The sequence below is a fragment of the Stegodyphus dumicola genome, chromosome 3 (genome assembly GCF_044657685.1).
Source record: "Stegodyphus dumicola isolate Sdum_Otavi_A_Nest chromosome 3, ASM4465768v1".
In the NCBI taxonomy this organism is placed as follows: domain Eukaryota; kingdom Metazoa; phylum Arthropoda; class Arachnida; order Araneae; family Eresidae; genus Stegodyphus; species Stegodyphus dumicola.
Window position 1 is genome coordinate 140,036,455 of NC_140770.1, and position 26,738 is coordinate 140,063,192.

The 26,738-nt window shown below is 31.2% G+C and overlaps 2 protein-coding genes across 3 annotated transcripts in view; one reads left to right on the top strand and one right to left on the bottom strand.

Moving 5' to 3' along the window:
- Window positions 1-22,225, top strand: part of LOC118188189 (uncharacterized) — a 36,874-nt gene extending 14,649 nt beyond the window's left edge. Inside the window, exons 4-6 of the mRNA XM_035358563.2 lie at window positions 5,301-5,499; window positions 8,565-8,756; window positions 21,280-22,225. Of these exons, the coding sequence (XP_035214454.1) occupies window positions 5,301-5,499; window positions 8,565-8,756; window positions 21,280-21,801 (913 nt within the window). The 3' untranslated portion in view covers window positions 21,802-22,225. The remainder of the gene's footprint in view (window positions 1-5,300; window positions 5,500-8,564; window positions 8,757-21,279) is intronic.
- The window catches only part of LOC118188188 (PX domain-containing protein kinase-like protein), a 96,232-nt gene continuing 90,772 nt past the window's right edge, over window positions 21,279-26,738 (bottom strand). The window contains exon 16 of one of the 2 annotated variants that reach the window (XM_085813371.1): window positions 21,279-23,577. The gene's annotated coding sequence lies outside the window, so the exon portion shown is untranslated. Of the gene's footprint in view, window positions 23,578-24,292; window positions 25,953-26,738 lie in introns of those variants that run through there. The other variant, XM_085813370.1, reaches the window with a different exon arrangement.

Consider the following 26,738-nt stretch of genomic DNA (forward strand, 5'->3'; position numbering starts at 1 on the left):
GCTGAAATGTGCAAAAAACGTTTGGAAAGCATAATGTGTCAGTTATTTAAATGCCCTTTAAAAGCATTTAAATGTCCATGTCTACAGCAAAAATTCTTCATAAAATATTTAAAATGCACCGCAATTTAAAAACTTTTTACGTATGCATCACTTACATTTTTCTTTATTTTGGGAAATAAAAAATGAAATTTTGAAAATTTTTTACTTCTTGAAGCATATATAGAAATTTAAACTTCCTTTGTCCCCTTAAACTCTGGAGAGTCCATTTTCGAATTGACCCCTTAACAGTCGCATTGCCGCCTTGTGGGCCGTGGGCCCTGCATTGGGAAACGCTGGTCTAAAGGGTATCAAAATTTACAAAAAAAAAAGGCTTGATATTTATTTGTTTACTTTATTAAACATTTCTTTCAATGTAAGTTGTTTAAATTGCTTCGTTTTTCGTGCTAATGTTTTCTCTTTAAGTCTATAAACAGACATAATTTCTTGTTCAGTTCCACTGTTCAAGTCCTGTAATTGCTGTGTCGAGAATACCGACTAACTTGTCAATCGAAATTTTTTCGTTTTCAATAATCTCTCTGTCACTTTCTTCACTAACAGAAGCAGTACATCAAAACATGCTTTCGCTTTGTAGATTCTTTGGCAGCTCCAGAATCGGAAACTCTTTTTGACATAATCGAAAGTTCAAGCTTACTTTTTATAAAATTGCTCTAACAGTTACAAAAAATAATAAGCCGGATCCAATTAGAAGATTAAGGAACAACGCAATCTGCAACATTAACTGAAATAGATAATTAGATAATTTTAGCCTAGCTTATACTGTCCGTAATACATTAAATGTGCATGCGTAAACTTATTATGCGTAAACGTGCAGAAAGTTTGTAGCTTTGAGGTCCAGATTATGGACGTCTGGATTAAAGACTTTGTACTGTATATGGTTTATAATTTTGGCAAATATTTAAAAGTTTTATTTAAGGTATGCCATTTATGCTATATTTCCATTAATGACTAAACCCTATTAGGAAACTGCATAACTAAAACTGGTATGGTATCAGTATGATATAGATTCACTATTTGTTATTGTTACATATGTGGAAGACTTTCTATTGGGTTTTTGGTAGATGTCTATGAATATTTTCTATCATTCATTCTGCACCATGCGTAACAATTTCATAGATTTTTGGGATTGGTTTGGTCTAGCTCTCATCTGCTACTCCAACTCATCCTAAAGATGTTGATTAAGTTGAAATTTCAAATTATTTATGTAATGTTTTTTTTTTTTTTTTTTTTTCCTTTTTTTCCTTTTATAAACACGTAAGTTGTCATTCTGAAAATAAGTGGGAATTTTAAATTGCTGTCTAGGTGGATTCTACATTGTCCATGATTGTCTCCCTGGCTTCAGCATCCAAGGCACAAAATGCTATTGGTCCAAAAACAAAACAATCTCATACCACAATTCTTTTCCACCAAAATTTACAATTGGGGCAAGAGGCTTTAGTATGTACCGTATTTTTCGCTGTATAAGACGCACTTTTTCTCCCCAAAATCAGGGGGGGAAGTGCCTGCGTCTTATACGGCAAATACAAAAGCCCACCATGGCCCTCCGCTGCCCCTCCACCTCTGCATACATACCTTACCGCAGGAATACTCGGCCACTCCGTTCCCTTCCACCTCTTGGCGCCGTCTGAGACCAGGAAGCCCCGCTCTGCCTCGCACTGTATTTGGACGGTCTCTGCCTCGCGCTGCGATTGGCTGAGCGAAGAGGCGCGTGCCTTCGCTGGCTTTGTGCACTTTTTAGAGTCTCATAAGTTCTGATGCGAGAGGAGTGGAACACCTGGATGGCAGCTGAGAACCATGATCTGACTCCTACTGGACGGATGAAGAGGCCCACTATCACACAAGTGTGTGAATGGGTTAAAAGGTCATGGGACTCCGTAAAGAAAGACATTGTTGTAAAATCATTCAAGAAGTGTGGCATTAGTAATGCCTTGGATGGAACAGAAGACGATGTCTTATTTGACACCAGTGAGGAAGAAAGTGATGACAATGACTGCGTGGATCTGTCCTTCCTCATTTCTGATAGCAGCGAAGAAGAGGAATTCTTGGGGTTAGAATAAAAACATGACAGCCTTATTTTTGTTACTTTCACTGTTTGCTGACTGTTTATGAGAGTAAAGATAGCTCTTAGTATGTTACATGGTTGACATAAAATTTTTCTTAAACTGCTGTTAACTTTATACAGTTGATATAAAATATTTTACTACAGAATTTGGTTCATAATCTTTTTTTTTTCTAGATTTGCCTCCTTTAAAATTGGGTGCGTCTTATACGGCGAAAAATACGGTAATGCTTACCTAACATTCACCAGGTCCATGCACATCTATTGTAATGCTATAACACGTGACATAATTTCTCTCCATTTATTGCTGTCCCATTATTCTAGCATCCACAACAACATGTTTTCTTCATTACAAATGAGATGAATATTCAGTTTACTGCTGCAGCTCACAAATGGAATCCAACTTCTTCTCAACAAGTAGTGTGAGTATTCGCATCACTTCGCAATGCCAGTCCAAACTCTGGTCATGAGTTGTTCTTTGAATTCAAGAATTCTTTGGTTAAAGTTTTTTTAGTGCCCTTTTATTTTCATTTCACCACTACATCACTTGCTGTTTTACATTATACCTAGAACCTGTCAGAAATCTTGTTAGTGCTGAGCCTCATTCGGCGGTCATCGTACGTCCATCTCGGTAGCTCTGGTTAGCATATAGTACTATTGAGTGCATATGTATGGGTTAATGCATTAGCAATGTATTGGTAATCTTACTTTCCTTTCAGGGGCTGTGGTATCATTAATGGTGATATAGTGTTTGTGATAAACTTATTTTTGAAATTTTGAAACTAATGTTTGGTATCAATTATTTCAATGAATTTAAGTATTAATATGATTGAAAAATGAAACTGTGATTTAAAAAAATTATTCTTCTTGCATTAATTAATTAATTTTTTAAACCAATTTAAATTGTAAATTGTTTACAGCTTTATAAATTTGTTTCTACATTATGGAAGGAATAATCTATTTCACTAATTCAGTAAAACTCTTCAGAAGTTGTAAGAGTAATCAATTCTTTCTCCTCAAATATGTGCAATATGTGTTAGTCATAAATTTGTAATGGGAGCTGGTTTGTTAGTGCTGTTTGTGGTATGTAACTGGCCTGCGAGCTTAGCTCATCAATGACCATCAAAGAGTTAAACATAAAGTTGAATAAATTAAATTTGTAGCTAAAGCATAATATTTAATATATAAGTAAAATATAAACTTATTCAAAATAATCAATTATGTGCTTTTAACAACTTGAAAAAATTTCCTAAATAAAATAGCATGAATTTATTCAAGTAGATTTTTTTAAATTTGGGAATTAAAAAAAAACTGTTTATTGTATCAGTAATTTAATTTAGAGTAATACATGCATTACAGGCATGAAAATAGCTTTCTTCTTAAAAAAAATTGGAAAATTTGGTGTAGCTTTTACAGATTATTCTTTTAGAGAAGAGTAGTTGTAGTATATGACATTTAATAAATGTGTGTAGTATTTACCTTTCAAACTTTAAAACAAACTGAAAAGTTTTAGCATAGAAATTTTGCATGTTATTAAAAAAATCAAAATTTCTTTTTTCTGAGAGCACTATTTTTCAAGTTTGCAAAATAGCTTGACATTTTTTAGAAAAAAAGGAAAACATTTTTATTGTTAATTTTATTCCTACTAAAAAGTTATCAAAGGTAAACTTAGATTGGTGAAATAAATGTCATATGTTTTAATATAAGTACAGCTAAATTGTATTGAATTTTCTAAGTGTCTTATTTTCTTGACTATAATTATGATTTTGACTAAAGCATTGCCACTGCTTATATGTGTGCAGTTTCTCAAATTTAGAATGCATTAATCCAGGGAAAAATTTATAGTAAATATATTTCTTTGTATTTCAGAATTTCATTGTGTAACTTAAATTTAATATACAGTCAAAAATCCTTAATTCGGACACCCATAATCCAGAAGGATCTATAATCTGGACCTCAAAGCTACAAACTTTCTGCGCATGCATCGCATTGACGCATGCGCGTAAGACCTTTACGGCTGTGAATATGCGTGTGCGCGTGTGCAAAATACGTTTACGAATGCGCGTTTAATGTATAACAGATGGTATAAGCTAAGCTAAAATTATCTAAATCAGTTAATGTTGCACATTGCGTTGTTCCTTAATCTTTGAGTTGGATCCGGCTTATTATTTTTTGCAGACTGTTAGAGCAATTTTATAAAAGTAAGCTTGAACTTTCGATTATGTCAAATAGAATTTCTGATATATATTTACTAATATGTAAAGGATCTACGAAGCAAAAGTATGTTTCGAAGTCCATTAAACAAAAAGTGGAATTCCTGCAAAATATGGATAAAGGCATATCCTTTGTTTATCTAACCATTCCGAAATCTGTTTATAAATTTCACGCTGCTCTGGGGGGGACGCCTCGGTGCACGATGAATTGGAAGTTGATCTGTAAGCACTATCCTTATCTTCAGGGCAGATATTTTCATTTTATTTGGCTTATAAATCCTTACTAAATGTAGTATTTCATCTCGATGTACTCCATCTTTGATATGATTTAAATCAAATTCTTCGTCATTATAATTCGCTTCCGATAGTGAAGAAAGTGACACAGATGTTATTGAAAACGAAAAAATTTTGATTGACAAATTAGTCGGTATTCTCGACACAGCAATTATAGGACTTGAACAGCGGAACTTCGTAACTGAACAAGAAATTATGTCTGTTTATAGAATTAAAGAGAAAGTATTATCGCATAAAAAACGAAGCAACTTAAACAACTTACATTGAAAGAAATGTTTAATAAAAGAAACAAATAAATATTAAGCTTTTTTTTTTTTTTTTTTTTTTTTTTAAAAAATTTTGATACCCTTTAGATCATAATTGTTCTTTATTTCAGTTTTAAATTACGGTTTCATATTTTTAATTTTATAATTTCTGCATGCCATCTTACCAGATTTAAACTGATGATCTATAATCCGGAATCACCGAAGTCCCAACGAGTCCGGATTAATGACTTTTGACTGTATATGTATAATAGAAGCTTTTATTGTTATTATTATGAAGACATTTTAAATACTCAACTGTAATGCTCTATTCATTTAATAAATTTTAGCGTATCTAATTTTTTGTAAATCTATCCAGATCTTTTTCTCATAATTTATAGTTAACAATATGCTAATTTTTAAACTGTTTTTCAGGTTGGATAGTATTTGGTTCAGAAATAAAACAGACTACGTTTCTTCATTTGATGAGTTAAAAAATTTGATTAAGGAATATGGAACTCTTGGAACATTTGAAAATAAAAATAGGTCATCTTTGGATTTGAATGATAGGCATGCAACCAATAAAAGTGCATCTGATTTAAATTTTAACCCAGAAATATCCAATTCTGATAAGGTTTGTCATTTAGTATCTATTTCAAATTTTTGAGCATAATGGAAATTTTCATTTTAATATAGTATTTTTAACTCCTGTTATGTTAAGTGCATACTATTAAATAACCCATTATGATGTGTTGGTGTGAATAGCTTTATTGTTCTCATATGCATTTATTGGTTTTTTTAGAATTGTAAATTTTTAAGTTGCATTTTAAAATTGAAATTTGTAATAATTTTCCTTTGGTGAATTTTGATGTATAATGTTCAATATGTGGCCCTTTGGTGGCATGACACATATCCAGGGGATATAATTGCACTCATTCCTTACATTTTATAGCATAGTCCTGCCAATTGTCTGCATTTTAAAAATACCATTTGTTTTTCAATTTTAATGCATTTTAAGAATATCCCTTGTTTTTAAATTTTACTTTCCTTTCAGAATTATAACTTTTTTTTAGATTTGGAACATGGAGTAAGTCCATAACAAAGAAAGATTGCAGTTCATTTCAATTGTGCATTGATTAGCCTTCTATTAACCTGTCATTATTTAGAAAAATCATCTTCAGTTACTATATAAATAACCCAAATATGTTACTTTACAAAATTCTTCATTGCCTCGTGTTTTTGAATAATGTGACAGTTTTTGAGTTATTGTTACAAGTAACAAATGCACATTTATATTGAGTATTTAAAGTGTGTTTATGTAATAATTTCTTCATAAATTTCTAATGATGAACAGGAAGTTATCAAGTTTTCTGTTGCATCTGATACAGTCAAAAATCGTTAATTCGGACACCCATAATCCGGACCTCAAAGCTACAAACTTTCTGCACATGCGTCGCATTGACGCATGCACGTAAGACCTTTACGGCTGCGAATATGCGTGTGCGCAAAATACGTTTACGAATGCGCATTTAATGTATAACGGACGGTATAAGCTAAGCTAAAATTATCTCAATCAGTTAATGTTGCAGATTGCGTTGTTCCTTAATCTTTGAATTGGATTCAGCTTATTATTTTTTGCAGACTGTTAGAGCAATTTTATAGAAGTAAGCTTGAACTTTCGATTATGTCAAATAGAATTTTTGGTATATATTTACTAATATGTAAAGGATCTGCAAAGCGAAAGTATGTTTCGAAGTCCATTAAACAAAAAGTGGAATTGCTGCAAAAAATGGATAAAGGCATATCCTTTGTTTATCTAAACTTTAACGTTTGTTTATCTAAACTTTGTTTATCTTTAACGCTGCTGCGTGCACAATGAATTGGAAGTTGATCTGTCAGCACTATCCTTATCTTCAGGGCAGATGTTTTTATTTTATTTGGCTTATAATTCTTTACTAAATGTAGTATTTCATCTTGATGTACTCCGTCTTTGGTATGATTTAAATCAAATTCCTCGTCATTATAATTCACTTCGGATAGCGAAGAAAGTGACAGAGGTTATTGAAAACGAAAAAATTTGGATTGACAAATTAGTCGGTATTCTCGACACAGCAATTATAGGACTTGAACAGCGGAACTTTGTAACTGAAGAAGAAATTATGTCTTTTTATAGAATTAAAGAGAAAGTATTATCACATAAAACGAAGCAACTTAAACAACTTACATTGAAAGAAATGTTTAATAAAGTAAACAAATAAATATTAAGGGTTTTTTTTTTTTTTTTTTTTTTTTTTTTTGTAAATTTTGATACCCTTTAGATCATAATTGTTCTTTATTTCATAAATTACGGTTTCATATTTTTAATTTTATAATTTCTGCATGCCATCTGACCAGATTTAAACTGATGATCTATAATCCGGAATCGCCGAAGTCCCGCCGAGCCCGGATTAACGACTTTTGACTGTATATATTTTTTAAAGTTCTTTTTCAAGTATCACTTCCATAGGGTCTTTTAAAATCCTGGAATGAGCAAGTTTTCCATACTTTTGTTCAAAAGTAATTTTTCAATAAAACTTTCTGTAATTAAAAAGTAAAAAATCACTATCATAATAACCCCATCAGTGTCCAAGCAGTGAAGATTGCTGATTGTTGATAGTCCACTCCGGATTCAAACCCAGCTGAATTGTCTGGCTGCATGGTTAAATTTCTCCATGCTTAACATGAATGTAAATCAGTTTCCTTAGAAAATCTTTGACTGAGGCATCCCACCTCTTAGGCAGATAGCCCTTGTGAGTTTTACCATATTTCAGTAACCAAACCACATGCTATCATAACAAAACAAAATCCACAATAAGCAAATGCTAAATATTTCCTTGAGAGAAAAATTTTCGAGCCATCTAATTCTTCAAACATATCTGCTTCATATTAATAAAGTAAGTTTTAAGTTTTTCTAATATGAAAAAGGGTAACTGGTACTTTTTTCACTTAATGAAAAATTCAAATTTAAAGTTGTTATGATTCAGTTTATAATGCTTTTGGCTATCAGAATGATTAAAAACAGGAAAAGAGTTTTAAGAGTGTTTTTAAATGAACTGTTAAGTTACATACTTATTATGAAAATTCAAAGATATTTAAAGAATCATGTGTATTTATTAATTACTATATACTGATTTGTACAGAACTGAATACTTCATCCGGACATTATATTTTCATCTCGTACATGTTGATACATGTTTTAAATTCTGAATAATTTTATAAAATCTTAAGCAAGAATCTGCAAGAATTGTCATTTTATGATAATCATTCGAGTGTGCTGTTTTATATCTGTTGTTTACCTTTTGATATTCAATATACTTTAATTTTTGTCTACAGTATAATAATTCATTTAGATTATATTTATATGCTAAAGCTGAAAATTTATTTTATTTGCTAGCAGTATATAAAGAGAACTTGAGTTTTATTTTGAATTTTAAAACATGCTAATAATTTTTCAGAACCTAAAAATTTTTTTAGTGCCATCTAATTAAAAATATAAATGTTAAAATGCTGTGTGCTTGCTACATTGTATTAAATTCATAATTAAGAAGTTATTTTTTAAATTTATTTTTTATATTTTAATTTTATTATAAAAAGCTAGCATATAACCAGAACTTGTTAAAATTCTGCTTTTCTAACATTTGTTTTTGATTTTTCTTAAAGCATGATTTAGAAGGCAAGTTGGATATTTCAGAAGGAAAGGAACATGACTTTAAAGAAGAATGTATGTCCATGAATTCAGAAGACTGCATTGAAAACACAAAAGAAAAGTCATCTACAGAATCTTTGGATTCCTTTGAAGTACTTGATTCAAGTAATGATATGATGCCCAAGAAATGCTTCAAAGATTCAAGAGTAAGTTAATCATATTTTATTGAAGGTATTAAGATAACTTTTATGCATTATTTTTAATCTTTAATCGCATTGCATCTTTATAGTTGCTGTAGGAAGAGGTAACTAATTTATTAGAACAGTGTCCCTATGGCTATCAGCTTAAAAAGGTCTCTCTGAAAGAAACTGTCTCATTATCATGACACATACATTGAAAACCCTATGACCATTCACCCATCAATAATTGGACTGAAGATTAACAATTTTAGTAATTCTGACTGTTCCACTACAAGTATTCATTGTAAGCAGAAGAAGAAATGGTACTTACGTATTAACGCAACCAGGCCAAAATTCGCATAAATCGCCAAATTTGGCAACCCTACTTATAGTAACCCTATGTGTTATACATAGTTTTTCGTAAAGAAATTATTTTTCTTACTGGTTAGATTGAATGCCCTGAAATACTTTAATTACTTTTTTTGGTTACTGTACCTAACAGAAGCGCCGTTACCCTCATGGAAAAAATTTGCGAAAATATCAAGGAAGGAAGCATCATTTATTCGGATTGCTGAAAAGGATACAATACAAGTGAATTCGAAAATGCTGGATTTCTGCATGGAACTGTTAATCACAAATATAACTTTGTGGATCCCAACACGGGCGTTCACACACAACATGTAGAGCGCATGTGGGGCTCATCCAAATGGCGCAACAAAAAACAGAGAGGAACAGCCCGTAATCATCTTGACTCATACCTTATCGAATTTATATGGCGCCAAGCTCAAGCTGTTAATGGCGAAGACGGTTTTTAATCAGTGCTAACAGCAATAGCCAAAAGATTTCCGCTGAAAAAATAATTCTGCAACTTATTCAAATTTGAAACCGGAAGGGTTTAATTGCTATTTTATATTTTAAAACAAAATAATATAAAAAACTGTATTAAAAATTATCTGTAATTAATAAATGTACATTTTCTTTCTATTCATACTTTTTTACTCAAACTTACCAATCGTGCCAACCTGGTTGCGATAATACATAAGTACCGAAGGAATTTTGTCTGAATTTAATCATTGAAATTCTTTAAAAATTACAGGGATGACATAAATGATTCATTCATTTTGGAAAGGCTATATTTTTAAAAGTATTACACATACTCACATGAAATAAAAATGGAAAGAACCACAAACTTGCTAAGTTTATACACCCTCTACAAATGTTCAATATGTGGCCATTTGGTGGCATGACACACATCCAGGGAAAATAATTGCACTCATTCCTTACATTTTATAGCATAGTCCTGTCAATTATCTGCACTGCAGCACTAATGCATTCTTTCAACTCAACTACAACTAAGGATTGCGGTAGTGGGGGGATGTAAACAAGGTCCTTAACATAACCCCACAGGAAGAAGTTGCAGGACGTTAAATCAGAGGAACAAAGCTAGGTCATTCTCACCAATACGCATATCCAGCAATGCGAAAGTTCATATAGATATTCATGAACTGGGATGTGCCAATGAGGGGGTGCCATGTATTGTTGGAAGACAAAATACGTGAAGTCAGCACTTAGTTCCGGGAGCAGTCGTAACTGCAACATATCCAGGTAACATATACTAGTCATAATTTGTTCCACGAAAAAGAATGACCCAAACATCTTTGTTTGTGATACTGCATAGAAAGCATTCACCTTTGGCGAATCTCTTTCAATTGTCACGACTGATATAGGTTTTCCGTGCCCCAGATTCGCACATTGTGACTATTCACGTTCCCGGATAAGTGAAACATTGCTTCATCACTGAATATCAACTTAGCGAGTTTGTGATTCTTTTCATATATCTTCCATGTGTGTACGTGTAATACTTTTGAAAATATAGCCTTTTCAAAACGAATGAATCATTTATGCTAGCCCTATATTACGAAACAGTAACATTTACAAACAGCAGTGCACAACTTTAACAAATAATGCTAGCTTACATAAGTAATTCTAATTGCTCCCAATGTTATAAGTAATGAACTAGCATATAACATGAGTTAATACTTTATTTACTTGCTCCCCCCCCTTTTTTTTTTTTTTTGGCGTGTGTTATAAGTCTACTTTCACAAATTTCAGTTCAGATTAATTATTTTCATCAACATGGCCTTTTAAATATTTCTGCAGGAAATAATTTGTGGGTGGGGAATCTGGTAATCAAACAAGCCGAACATCTGTCTAGTGTTTGCTGCGATTATTTTGAAATTAGTAATTAAAGTTTGGAGCCTTTCTGACATTTGGCCAGATTATTTTATCCAATATTTAAAAGTGTAACATAATCTCCATAAACTTTGTATAATCGCACTAATTTAAAATAATTGCTTGTTATGTGCACCATATTTTTTAAATTTACTTTTGGGTAATTTTACTATTGTTTCAAGTATCATACATTTAAAATCGCTGTATAGGATACAATAAATAATTTTGCAATAATAATTCATAAAGTAATTCTATATTTTGTCTATATAATCTATTTTTATGTTCAGAAATAATTTCTTGTAAAGTACTTAATAAGAAAGAAATCTCCACTTTTACTTTTTTATCCTTTGACTATCATATACATGTTTAAGCAAATTTTAGTATCTTTTCACATTAAGCATCTTTTTGAATATCAGTATTTGCTTATCGTTCTTCTGCTCTTCTCTGGGGCATGTTGTGTTAAAAAAGGCTGTTTAAGCAAATGTGATTAATGTTTTTTCATTAGTCTAGGAAAACTTGCTTCAAAAGCTACCTATAATTATGTAGTATCATATGCACACTAAAAGTCTAAGTTTGCAATACTTTTGCCTTGCAAATTTGATTTTGTTTTGTTGGTAGATTAAAGGCTTTCTTATTTTGTCTTATAAAATTATTCTGACCAGTTCGTACATAAATATATTTGCTGTTTGCAAAAAAAGAAATATATCAGTCTTCCTTAAAATGAATAATTTAAAAACAAAATCATTAAAATTGAATCTTGTGTAGTTTTAAATTATGTCATAAAACTCATTATTTTTAATTCCATTCTATATCACTTCTGTGTTTAAAATTCAATGTTTCTTGCTGCATGGCTTCTGATTAGAGATTGATAACACATAGACCTTGAAACAGAAATATTTCAAAAACAAGTTTCCTCCCAAACTAATAGGAATTGTATGAAGGTTTGGTAATTGAATGCTTATCTTCAAAACACTGAGATCTGGAGTTTATGACAGGTGTATGGCCGACAAAAAAAAATTTTCGTTTTTGACATTTCAATATACTTTGATAACAAGTGACATTTCAATGCATTTATTAAAGCATGCAGATGTAATCTGGAGAATTTTAAATGTAACCTTGCAGGATAAGTTGTTCTTTTAGCTCTTGAAATGCACCAGGAAAGTCTTTTCTTTAGTTGATTCTGCAAGTGCAATTTGCTTTTCCTATGACATTTTTATGGTTTGTAGATTTTATTATAAATTCTTTGTAATGTTGAATCTTGCTGCGTAATGCATTAAGTTAAATACAAAAATTATTTCTTCTCTTATTATTTAAATTACATTTTTCTCCCATCAGCTTGTACTTGTTTTATCAGTTTAAATACGTAACAATCTGTTGAAACTTTTTTTTTTAAATGTATCACACTTATTTTTTAAAAAATTATAAATGAAAAAATAAATTCATTTCTGATGCTCTATGTAATTTCTTTTAATTGTTATTTGGAAAGCTGATTGTACATATTTTTCTGTTATATGTGAACTTATCTACCAAAAGCAGTTTTAACTATTGGTAAATGTAGTTTTGGTAATTGTAAGTTAACATATTTGTACATGATTCTAAATATAGAACTTTGTTTATGGCTTCCCTATTGTTTCATCATAGATTACGAATATACATTATTCTGAAAGGTAGCTGAAATAAGGTGTCTAGAAAGAATATCAGCGCCTCCACTTTTTCAGTTCAGGCATGATATGAATTGCCTAATATATCAGCAGAGTTGTTATTGCTCATTTTGCTATGTATCAGCAATATGTGTACATTAGAAGGTTATTTTATGTCTTTCTATAGAGGGTATTTATACATTTTTAAAATGATTTCAATAAAGAATTTTAAAAAAATGATTTTATCTAACCCGTTTAGTACGGGCGTGTCATATGTGCATCAGTAGCGAACATTACCTCACTGCCGGATGTGTTATACTTGAATCGCCATTTAATTCACTCTATCGGCCGGCCTGGTGTACCACATTTGACTTTTTAGATAGAATGTTTAATTAATATTTTTTTGTTGCCGCTAGATGTAGCTGCATGCCTGTTATGGGGAAATATATCGAAAGTTAAGTATGTTTACCATCATTCCTGTGCAATGATTTTTATTTTTGCTCACTTAGTGTTTTGAGATGAATGTTTTTAATCGTGCAAAACCTATCTTTTTTTAATGGCAAACGAAAGCAGTATCTAAACATATATACACAATTCATTAGTGTTGAGTAATGTAATGGCTCTTACTGCTTCATTTTATATAAACAAATGAACATGTTCTCCATGCTCTGGAATACTTTTTAATTTAATTTATTAATTTTTCTTATTTTTATTTTATTTTTTTATCCATTATAGTGGAGTAGATGTTCTATCATTAGAGACTTTTTTATTACTCTTTGAGTTTTCCGGTGTTGAGATTAGAAAGTTTTTTTTTTTTTAATTATTATTATTATTTTTAAGCAAAACAAAAGCACTATCTGACCGTAGAACATATACAAATGCTAAATGAGTCAAATTTGCTGAGTAAAATGGCAGCAGATATTATATTCCTGTGACTAATGCAGCATACTCCCATGTTTCAAAGAATATCATACACTGTCTCATTTTGAAACATTGTTTACTTTTTGTTGTTGGCTCATTGAATTTTTATGAAAGACAGTTTTAATATTTTTTAAATTTTAATTGTGTGTTGTGTTAAATAAAATCTGCGATTGTTTGGATGTTTTTCCATATATATTTATTTGTGGGATAAGGGGAAAATTATATTTAGAATGAGTATTTTATAAAATTTTTAAGGAAATAAAAATAAAGGCTTAAAATTAATTCTGACGACTACCTGAATGTTAATTCAGAAGTCAAACAACAAAAATCAGCATTATATTTTCGAATTTTCACAGGACTAGTTTCGATGGTTTTACCAAACCACCATCCTCAGCTGCAAAATATCCTATCTCGTCCATTTGTGCTTTTGCAGCTGAGGATGGTGGTTTGGTAAAACCATCGAAACTAGTCCTGTGAAAATTTGAAAATATAATGCTAATTTTTGTTGTTTGACTTCTGAATTAGTATTTGTTTGGTGTGTTATTGTGTCTTAATTACCTGAATGTTCTTCTCATAATGTACCCAAAATTGGAAAACTTGGATGACAAATTCCATTTATATGAATTTTTTTCCAAAGTTAGGCTTAGCAGTGTAAATTGCCTGTCCCCACAGGACGACACATCCGGTTAATGCGCCGTCCCAAGAGAATGTTTCAGTAACAGAGGTGCCCGTCGTGAACGTGTTAAAAACATTCGCTTATTATTAGAATTCGCTAGCTTATTATTTGAATTGAGAAATATCATCTGCTTCTTTTAAATTGATTCTTCTTTCGAAATGTCTCATGTAAACAAGCTGTAGATTGAAGGATATATTTTTTTTACACATTCTGAAGAGAAATATTCCCCATTAATTTAAAAATGTTGTGAAATACATGATATTAAAGTTTCTTAGTGCATTTCTAATAAGCAACATTATTAATCGGAAAGGGAAATACCATCATTCATGACTTCTGTACAGAAAGAAGACTCCAGACACTGCTACCATTAGAAGATATTTATACTAGCCATCTTGAACTTCCAACCCTTTTTCCTACTATGCTCACAATTATTTGTGTCTTAAAATACGCCCAAGAAATAAAGGCAAGATATTAAAAGTACATAAATCCATGTATAACGTACCATAAGCATTTAGACATTAAAATCAAGAAAATAATTCTTCCTTATGGTAGTGTTAGAAAATATTTGCTTTTTTAGCAAAACCCCAGGCTGGTCAGAGGGTTAAATAAATCTCTAGCAATAATAAATAAAATAATAACCATTAACTTAAAAAACCTAAAACGTAATGTTTGCCAGGTTTTGCCGAGGAGTGTTGTTCGTTGCAAAATAGTTTGTGGAATCCTGTATGAAAATTATTTCACAGGAGATAAATGGAAATACCTTGTCACCTTTGATGACGTATAGATTTGCTTAAATGACTGCAACAAAAAAAAAAAAAAAAAAAAAAAAAAGTTTGCTTATTATCAAAAACAAAGAAAAAACAAATGTGCAAGCGTGGTTTCATCAATGCAAATAAAGTTTCAGTAACAGGTTTATGATTGTCAGAGATTCTTTTAAAATATTAAATTAAAAATAAGAAGAATAGAAAAAAGTGTTAAAAAACCAACTCTGTATTCTATCAAGAAAATTGTACATCTGATATGTGTAAAAGAAATTCCATTTCTTTATCCCAGAAAATTTCAAAGAGTGAAACTTGACAAGACAAAGCAACCATACTTTGAAAAGTACACTACATTCCTTGAAAAAATGAATTCTGGTACATGTATTGCATATATACCTTCTGAACATATTGTTGCAAAGTCCCATCATATTTCATCTAGGAGGAATAAAAATTTATACCCCTGGAAATTTTACAGAGAGCCCTACTATCATGAAAATGTTAATGCAGACTTATAGTCCAGAAAAATGCTATCATGTCAAACATTAAAAAACTTCTTGAATTTTAAATATTAATGAAATGACTCCAAAATCATTCAAAAAGTGTACAAATACCCCCTATATATATGTGTGTGAATTTTATTCTAGTTATTTTGGTCTTCAATATAGTAACATCTCTTGCCAGCTGCATATATTCATTTCTTCATACGTTTTTACTGCTCTTTAGATGTTGACACAAGTTTAGCTGAAATATGATCAAGGAAGTTAAATAAACAACTGTTGTTATGTAATGTGTGTTAAGTATTACAAAAATGTGTTTCTTTAGTACTGGAATAGTATTATTTTTAGAAGTTTTCCTTTAAGTATCATTTGACTAATAAGTGGCTCAGTAGCTAAAGTCATGAAAGTATAGTTTGTTATAAGTTCTCTTCCTTGCAGTTGTATGAGGTTTTCCTCATTTGCTATGCATAGTATAAATGAGTCACAGTTTTCGTTTGAAAGTTTTCAGTGAAGACAATTCTCCATAAGCAGATAGACTAGTCTGTTTTGTGGTGATCAAATAATCTTATTCAATTGAAATATTTTGATATTCATTTCAGTATTACATAACTAAAAATGTATACTTTTTGAAAGAGAAGCCATTTTAGCATAAAAATTTAGTTTAATAAATTATGGGTATTTCTTTCCTTAATTTCACCGAGATTTCAATAATATTTTATATGGATAGCAAAAATGGACAACTTCTTTCACGAAGCCCTTTGTATATTTTGCATGATTGGTTATTTACCTCCTTAACATCCATTATCTTAAAATTGGTCATATAATGTATATAAAATAACCATAAAATATATTATTGGAAAAGTGTCTTTTAAACTTCTGATTTTATGGCTTAATCATTTCCCCTCCCCCCCCAAAAAAAATTAACTGATACAATTAAATTTATTTAATATATTATTTGTAAATATAAGACTATTTAGTTTATTTTCTTGTAATTTGTTATATTATTTTGTTTTCTTGTAAGTATAAGAGTAATACCATTGAATGAGCTATTGATTTACTATAATTTAAAATGACGAATTTAGATTGAACATGGAAAGTTATTATTTCTCGCATTGTATGCAATATCCAGAAGTAAAATTTGGAAATTTCTGATTAAAATTCTGTCATTACTCTATTTCACAAGCTATTCATATCATTAAATAAAGGTGAAAGCAACCTCTCTGCATAAACTCGTGCATACCAATATCTACCTTTGTAGAAAGAAGTGCTACATCCATATATAGTATAATTATCATCTCTCCTTTTTTTAAATTATTATTATAAAATGTCTTTAACACTTATTTGATATTTATATCTTGGACATGTATTTTCGTATTGAAGGAGTTTTGATGGCATTTCTTGCACCTCAAACACAACTGCATACTCCACTATGGCACTTATCACCTTTTATTCTGAGGGTACAACTTAAGTTAGTAAAAAAGTCCAGTTTCATCTATATTGTAGACATCACATGAGGCATACTTTCCTTTCACTCGGTCAATTTTATGCAACCAGTTTTGCTTAGTATTGCAATTGTTACTTGTGCAGGCTACATTTTAAGAATACAGTATACTGTGCGAAGTTTTTAATGAAATGGGGTGGAACATTTCTGAATGCAGCCCTAGCAGAGAAACAAGAACAAAATATCAAAAACCTAGTTTGTGTTAAATAAAAAATATGATGCTGCGAGCTGAAAAATAGTTTGTAATTCATGTTAACTGATAAAAACTTTCTAGAGGATCATACACATCGGTGCCGATGCCGAAATTTTGTTTGTTAACCAAATGTTCATTTTAAGCGAGTTTGCGTTACGAGGGTTTACTGTAGATGTCACTTGAGCTTGGGAAATAATTTTTATTTTGGTAAGCCATAGCTGCCAACTCTCCCAGTTATTCATCATATTTTCCAGCTTTTGATTTTTAGTCTCAGCAATGGAAAATGTTTCCCAGCAATAAATGAAACTTGAATTGTGCAAATTCCACTCTGCCACCCTTAGTGATTTTCAGCATAATTTTTCTTATTGCATTTTATTTGATCTGATATGGCTTAATCTAATGTGGACAGTTGCAAAACTTATGTGGAGAATCAACCAATGTTTAATTAACATTGGTATATAATATTAAACACAAAATAAATACAAATATTAACTGATTCCTTTATAATCAGTTACCATAATTTCTGGAAGAAAGGCCGCACTCGAAAAAAAATGGCTTGAAAAAAATTAAAATTGCACAGAAACGCCGCAATAGATTAAATTGCGCGTGACATCGTCGTGGGCCGTATAGATGCAAAAACTCAACCTAAGTCCTGATACAGTCAAAACTCGTTAATTCGGACACCCATAATTCGGAATGATCTATAATCCGGACCTCAAAACTAAAAACTGTCTGCACATGCACCGCGTTGACACATGCGCATAGGCGTTTACGCGTGCACGTAAGACCTTTTACGACTACGCATGTGAGTGTGCGCAAGTGCAGAATACGTTTTCGCGTGCGCGTTTTATGTATAATGGACGTATAAGCTAAAATTAGCTAATTATCTATTTCAGTTAATGTTGATGATTGCGTTGTTCCTTAATTTTCGAATTGGATCCGGCTTATTATTTTTTGCAGACTGTAAGAGCAATTTTATAAAAGTAAGCTTAAACTTTCGATTATATCAAATAGAATTTCCGATATATATTTGTTAATATGTAAAGGATCTAAAGCGAAAGTATGTTTTGAAATCCGAAATCTGTTTATCAATTTCACACTGCTCGGCGGGGGGAACGCCGCGGCGGGCGCGTAATAAATTGGAAGTTGATTTGTCAGCACTATCCTTATCTTCAGCGCAGATGTTTTTATTTGGCTTATAATTCCTTACCAAATGTAGTATTTCATCTCGATATGCTCCGTCTTTGATATGATTTAAATCAAGTTCCTCGTCATTATAATTCGCTTCCAATAGCGAAGAAAAGTGACATAGGTTATTGAAAACGAAAAAATTTCGATTGACAAATTAGTCGGTGTTCTCGACACAGCAACTATAGGACTTGAACAGCGGAACTTTGTAACTGAACAAGAAATTATGTCTGTTTAATAGAATTAAAGAGAAAGTATTATCACATGAAACGAAGCAAAACTTAAACAACTTACATTGAAAGAAATGTTTAATAAAGTAAACAAATAAATATTAAGCTTTTTCTTTTTGCAAATTTTGATACCCTTTAGATCATAATTGTTCTTTATTTCATAAATTACGGTTTCATATTTTTAATTTTAGAATTTCTGCATGCCATCTTACGAGATTTAAACTGATGATCTATAATCCGGAATTGCCGAAGTCCCGACGAGTCCGGATTAACGACTTTTGACTGTATATGACATACCAGTTAAGAAAAATGCATGAAATAAAACCATAACTCTTTAAATTTTACTTACAAATTACAGCAAACTATACATCATATGAAGGCATCAAAATCTGATTCTTAACTATCTGAATTAAAATGATTTAGTAAATCCTGATCTAAGTCTTCCAGATCATCACATTCATCCTCTTGATTTACAGTCTCTTTATCTAAGGATATAATTTCAGCTTCTTTGAAACCCTGCTATTATTGACGATGTTTCTAATGTGATTTCCACGCACTTCCTGCCCACTTTGCAATTTCTTCACAAGATGCTCTACGCATTTTAACGCTTTTGGTTTACGTATGCAATCCTTCACTCATCCAACACTCCCATTGCTTTCGGACTTCAGCTTTGAAGGATTTATTACCTGACAAATCTTACGGTTGTAAGATTTTTGTCAAACCACCAGGAATTGTTGCTTCGTTCGTAGACAATTTTTGACATCTGGTTTTCACTGACTCAAAGAAATGAGCATGCATGGAATCCATTATCAATAAGCCCTTTGGTTGGAAAAAAGATCCCATACGACATTGCCAAACTTTTTGTAGCCACTCATGCATGATTGTTTCACACATCTAGCCATTCTCGTTTGCACAAATAATTACGTCATTAGGAAAATCTCCCTTCGGAATAGTCTTTCGTTTAAAATTGATCATCGGCTTTAGCTTGTTACCGTTTGCGGCACAAGCTAACACACATGTAAATGACGTTCTTTCATGCCCCGTCTTTGCACCAGTTTCATCAACAGTTCTGTTTGCAGGAGAGTTGAAAGCTAACAGTGTTTCATCCATATTTATTATCTGTGACCGAAGAAGTTTTTTTTTTTTTTTTTTTTTTTTTTTTTTTTGTCAAGAATAGCTGTCACATATTTTAGAAAAGATGTCTTTTTATCCTGCCGGTCCATTGGTGGTAATTGTTACCCGACTGTTGTTCTAGTATGCACAGAAATATTTTTTTCTTTTCATAAATCTGCTACACCTCCTTTGAAGTAATTTATGTTTATTCATTTTGCTATAAATTTTGCTTGTAAGCCAATTTTTACAGTCGAAATTGCCATTCCCTTTCCTCATTGCTCCTTTATCTAGTTTGCAAGGTCGTCCTCTACATTTGGCCACCTTACAGTACCACTTCTTTTGGGGCATATTTTTAAGAAGTTCTTTTTCAGTTCTCCAACGTCAAATACATCTGTCGTCCACTTCAAACTCTCGAGCTGCTGCTCGATTTCCAATTTGTTCAGCACGTGAAATTACATTAAGCTTAAAACCAGCGGTATAGCTTCTGTGCCGTTTAGGGACATTTTCAAAAATTTTCTGCTCCCTTCTTACTTAAAAACTATCCAACAAGTACTTGTACCCAAACTGATGGAATCTGTATCTGGCAGAATGCCAAGAAAAATCCATTCATGCTGAAGGGGAAATACGTCAGAGTTCGTTATTGCGAGGCAGGTGGAGTCATGTCTGCCTTTGAAAAAAATTGCAGAAAAGGCAGGGGTGGAGAGAGGATGGGTCTTGGAAGATTCATCGAATAGCAGAGGAGAGAGACTATTCAAACTGATGAGAATGTTGATTTAAAAGGGGAAAGAATGTCATTGTTCTGAGATCTCGCTTAAGGTGAATAAGGCATGTAGGTCCGTTCAAGGGAAAGAATGTAAACAAAATAACGTTCGCAAAAAGCAACTAAGTGGTCTTTTGTGTGGGAACAGCACCAGTCTATGCACAATGACAAGGCCATCCAAACTATGTACAATGACCATCATAGGAAATATTTTAATTTTAGTGCACCTAAACGATGCATGGGTAGAAACGCCGCACCCGCTGAAAATTTAAGTTTTAAACACGTAAACACCGCTTCGTTTCTTCCGGAAATTACGGTACTTTTTGTTTTACATCAATAAATGGTACATTACTAAGATTATCCACATATTGTGTACCTTAATAATTATTAGTATTTTCTTTTTAAAAGTACTTTGGGCTGTTCCTTCCTGTTCAGGAAGATCTCAGTATAAAAGTGTAATAAAATTTTAAAATGTAATACACCATACATAAAATCTAAACTATCTAATTAAATATTGATATATTTTACGTCAGAATCATATTATTAATAGTTCAATAACCTGAACCATGCATTATAAAGTTAAGTTAATTTAGGGTTCTGAAATAATGGCATCATGTTGTACAAAACACTTCTCATTTTTGTATTTCAAGGTTGACAGCTGTGGTGGTGTTAATATATATTAGAATCAGGTACAACAAATTTAATTATAGTTAAGAAATGAAAGTGTCAAATATATTATTCATCTTGTATATTGTCATTTAAAGCATCAAAAGTCAGTTTTTCAAGAACTTTCAGCAAAGTAATATGAGTTTGCTAATTTTATGTTTCTTCTCATCAGGACCTATGTAGACTGACACTGGAGTCAAATTTTGCATCCGAGAACCTCCATAGCATGGAAAATTGGTGTTTTAATCAATGTAGACAATCTTCAGAAGTATCCAGTTGGCTAAGTAATACTACTGAACCAAAAAAATTGAAAATGAATCACATCATTCCTTCCTCAGTGCCAAACAATGAAACCTATTTACAATATGAACCCTCTTCACAACTTAAAAATCAACTAAATAATCAATTTCTTAATACTTTTAGTAATCAAGAAGCTAGTCATTCACAGAGAGTAAAATATATATGTATGAATTTTAAAAATGGTTTTAATATGAAGTCATTTCACAATGATGCCTCTTCCGTTTCTGAATGGCTCCATAAAAAAGAATCTGATCATGCAAAATGCATTTCACAGCAACTTAAGGAAGTCCCAACTTACACAGCTCCATCAGATTCTATTAAACAATCATTTAATTCATTCTTAGTGAAAGAAAATAAAAATAACTGGTTATACTGTAATCCACAGACACACTAGATAAAATTATTTAAAGAAAAGAATATATTAAGGTTTCTTATAATAAATTGTGACAATTTTTTAGTTTTATATGTAGCTGTTAAATTATTACAAATCTGTTAAATGTAGATTAGTTTAATTTTTATTTATGGGAAGAATTATTTTTGTAGCTTTACTTTTTGTCTTAAATTTTAAATTCGTGATGTTAAATTTCACTTCAACTGATCTGCATTCTTCATCTTAAGTGTTTGCAGATGATAAAGAAATTTAAAATGCATGGATTTTGATGTTATACTATCCATTGCATTTGCTAGCTTAATATTTTAAAGTTATGTTATGTATTAGATTTTAATTTTTGAAATATTAGCATTAGACTGATCTTGTAAAATTCATCAATGTATGTGGGATATACTAGAGTCTTAATAAATATTTATGTTGGACATCAGAGCTGTTTTGTCTTTCCGTGTGATACTGTCTATATTATCAATCAGAAAAGTAATGTGTATGCTAAATATTATACATAAATCTTATTTGATTTATAATATGCTAAATGGTTTGAAAAAAAAAATCAAATATAAAACATATTCTTTCTCTTATAAAGAAGAAAATTTAGGCAAAGTTTAATATATTTTATGCTCATAACTTTTTTAGAATATGTTTTTTGATCAGATTAGAGGTATTAAATTCTCATATTCATGTTAGTTCAACTTTTTTTTTTTTTTTCAAACAATCCAAATTCTACTTAAAAGTTGTTTAACTTGGGCAAATAAATGCAATATCATTGATGCATATAATTTCTTTTTAATTAAGCTACACATGCAAGCTGTTTCAGCTTAAAATAATAATTATGAAATTTAGTAATTGTCATTTTCATAATTAATGAGAATTGTATTTAAATCCTAATTTAGGAAATTTTACAAATTTCAGTTGAGGTACATTCTAAAAATAGCATATTTTAATTGATTATGATAAATTTTATTATCTCAGACAGGTGAAGAACTAATATAAACAAAAATTTCATAATTTGGATTTAAGTATGAGACAAATTTTAAGAAAGTACAGTTTCCAGGACAGAACTTCCAACAAGTTTCTGCATTTCTAATAAACTTGGTAGCTAGCTTTCAAGTGGCCTGTATGTACTCTTTCATGTGGGGCACACAAGTTAAAATACCTTTATTTCTTTTAAGTGACTGAAGTAAAAGCTTCACATATTGTATGTTAAATGACTGTTAACTTTATAGCAATATAACTTGAAGATTAGATGGAAGGCCATGCAGTGTTAGCAAGACATAATCCCAATCTAGGACATTCATATCATGTTTAGACAATTATGTCATGCATATGAAGTTCCTTCCATTTTGTTCATTTTAGTATGTTATTTGTACAAATAAATACGTGTAACTTCCAGACTGCTTAATATTCTAATACTACGAGCATTCGTTTCATAGTATATATTGCAGCTAACACATTAGCATATTTTGCAGTAGTTATAAAATTTATTTTGAATTTAAAATGTTTTAAGTGCTAACCATGTTTATTGATGATAAGACTAAGTAATAAAAATCTTAAAGCTAATCTCTTAATACATTAAAAAAAAAAAAAAAAAACTGGTAGAAATAATGCTTACTTTATAAGAAGTGTAATGGAATGAAATGGACAGTATTTTGAACATTTCAACTTAAAATGTCTAATGACTTATTTCTTTATTATATGCTTGTGATTTTTTTAGCAAATCTGTTATGGGTTCTGAGTAAATGAGAAATCCTCCCCAACTGAGAACCCTTACTTTAGACCTAGCTGAAACAAAAACAATGAAAATTTTAGACATTAATAGAAGTGCAGCAAAATCAGTATATCCTTATTAAATATAATTCATATATTTATAAATATATGTTAAATGTAACAAATCTTTAATAACTGTTTTAATTTTAAATTTAAGGTTATAAAGAATGCATAAATTGCATATATAATGCTAATTATAATGGCTATGCCTAGCTCAGATATTTCATTAGCTGAGGTAATGACAACAGTCCACTGATTTCTCATTTTTCTTTTTGTATTGTGGTGAAATATTATACTTAATTACTTTTCTTTGTAATTAGAGTGCATACTCTTACCTGATATTCACCTACAGTTTTATCCTAAAATGTAAGGAAGGTAGTATTTTCAAGTAAATAGTGTATATTTCAATTTTACCTATTTGAAATGCACTACTAAAAAAGGCGGGAGATCGGCATGATAAGAAGAGTGTTACAGAGCAACGGACTCTCACTGCTTCCCTGTATTTCTGGTTAGTAAGAAGAGTGGCCAAAATTGAAGCTACTGTTATTTATTTTACTTATTTATTTTTAAATACGCTGCTTATCAAAATTAAGGGTAATGAAAAATTAATAGAAATTTGTACAAAAGCATTAGACAAATTGCTATGTTGGACAGTTGATTATTCACAAAATATTGAAATTAAAAAGCAAATTAATAGAAATTAGAAAATAATGAAAAAAATGTCACCTCATGTGGAAAACATTTTTCTTTAATATAGTGTATGGTCACCTTGCACAGATAGGCATACCTCACAGTTTGATTTTGTAGACTTGACCAAAGTGTTAATCAAGTTCTTGTAGAATTTCATGCCTTTCTTCTATTAAGTACACTTTTCTGCTCCTGGAGGGTCTGGAGAGAAATTTGGCATCCTAAAGCATCCCACACGTGTTCAAGTCGGATGAGTAAGGTGGCTAATCCATTCGAGTGACATCTTTGTATTTGCAAGTATTCTGACACCATATATGCTCATTGATGCCGAGCATTGTCATCTATTAACAAAACCTCTAGGCCAACAGCATCCCTAAACCGTCTTAACTCGAGGTTCCAATACCTCGTCTATATATCTCTGAACGGTTACAGAAGCTCCTTCAAAGATATGCAATCATTTTTTATGATTCCTCCCCAAACCTTAAACCACAGTTGCAGAAATAAGATATTTCATAGAGAAGAGAAGGCAAGTTGCATGTTCCTTCCTCTCTCCAGATCAGAACATAAGTAGAATCACTTTTCAGACTATATCTGGACTTGTCAGTAAACAATATTTAGGTCCAGTCATCTTGGCTTCATTGAACATGACAAAGACACAAGTTTAAACGGGCCTCTCTGGAAGCTGGAGTAAATGGGACACAAACCATCGATTTTCTCACATACATTCCAACCGCGTTATACTTTTGTGCAGCAGTAAAATGGCTAATTTGGGTTCTTGTGGCAGCCTGAAAGTCTGAAACCAAATCTCGTATAGTCACTTTGCAGTTTCTTTGAGTTGACAATGACAAAAAATAGTCTGACACAGTTGTTGCTCTTGACCAATCTGTCTATTAACTGATCCAGTGCTTAAAAAGCGGCTCCAAACTCTTGATATGACACTTTGTGAGATATTCAATTCTTGAGCAGCCTCCATTTATGTTTAATCGCCCTCGATTCTACCAATTACTTGCTACTTCTGCACTTAAATGATGCCTTTGAGCCGTAACTACCGTACTGATCACCCTCAGAAACAACATTATAGACCAGAATTCCAACATGTGTACATTGCACACCACATATTCAATCGCTAAATTTGCATATTTCTGATGCTAATGTATGCGCAGAAGTGTAATTTTGTGTTCAGTTTGTATTTAATTAATATAAATAGTTACAGCATTGGTTGCAACATTAACTTAATGAGCATTTTTTTTCCTCATCTTTTTAATTTTAATGACCAGTGTATATAAAGCTTCTGGATGAAATTTTATGTGTAGCTTTTATTTGCCATTTTAAAATTTATATTACTATACTTTTCTGCAGTGAAAAAGCAATGTTACAATCTTTTTCCTGCAGAAGTAAATAAACTTATTAAAAAAAATCTAAAATATTCTACTGAATAGGTATATATATGTTACGTTGAAACACCAAAATCTGGAGAATGTCGATTTTCACCGGTGAATATCAACATTCACATAGTCTCTTGGTGTATGTCCGAAATATTTTCCAAATACTCTTTATTTCTGACTTACACTGGTCAATGTCGACATTCATCATGTACTAATAGTGAATGTTGAACATATAACAATATTATATTTTCTTCTCCATAATTCAGTCGCGAATAAACACACTTCAGACTTGAAATAAGAACTTAAGAACATGAGAACCTAAAACACACAATACATTCAAAATGAGAAAGGAAAATAATAGAAGTTAAAAACTTACTTAATTATACAGTACGTTCTAAATGAGAAAATAAAATAACAGTAATAAAAAACTTACTAAATTATGTGATTCAAATCTTATTTATTGCAACAACTTAAACTATTATGACACTTTATGACCTCTCTTTTCGACTTTCACCAGAGCATATCTGTGATTGTCGACATACACCAGTGAGGGTCTGAATATACAAGAATGTAGTGAAATATTTGGTCTTTCACCGACGTATTTGGTGAATGTTGATATTCTCTGGTGAAAGTCGACATTCTCCAATTTCGGTATTTCACGGTAACATATACACTTGTATATAACAGAAGTATCCAATAAAGTAGAGATATCCTTCGAAGCTGAAATCTTAGTCATTTGACAGAAGGAAAAAAAATTATGGGTATGCTGTTTCAGATTCTTCTAAACATGGCTTGTAGCAAAGTATTTTTAGCCTTTAACCTACAGAAGGAAACTCACTGAGATCTTAGGCATATCTGAATGCATGGCATAAGATTTTATAATATGTTGTTATAGTAGTGTTTAAGTGATATAATTTCCTCAAAACATATAATTTCGCTTGGATGCAAATTATGAGCTTCACAATGGTATCTACAAGTTTATAATTTAATGATTCTTTAAATTACAAAATATAAATAGACAAGCCTTAGATTCCAAGCATAAAGATTTATAAATTAAGCAAACAATTGTACACATCAAAAGTTGGTCTTTGGCTTGTTTCATCT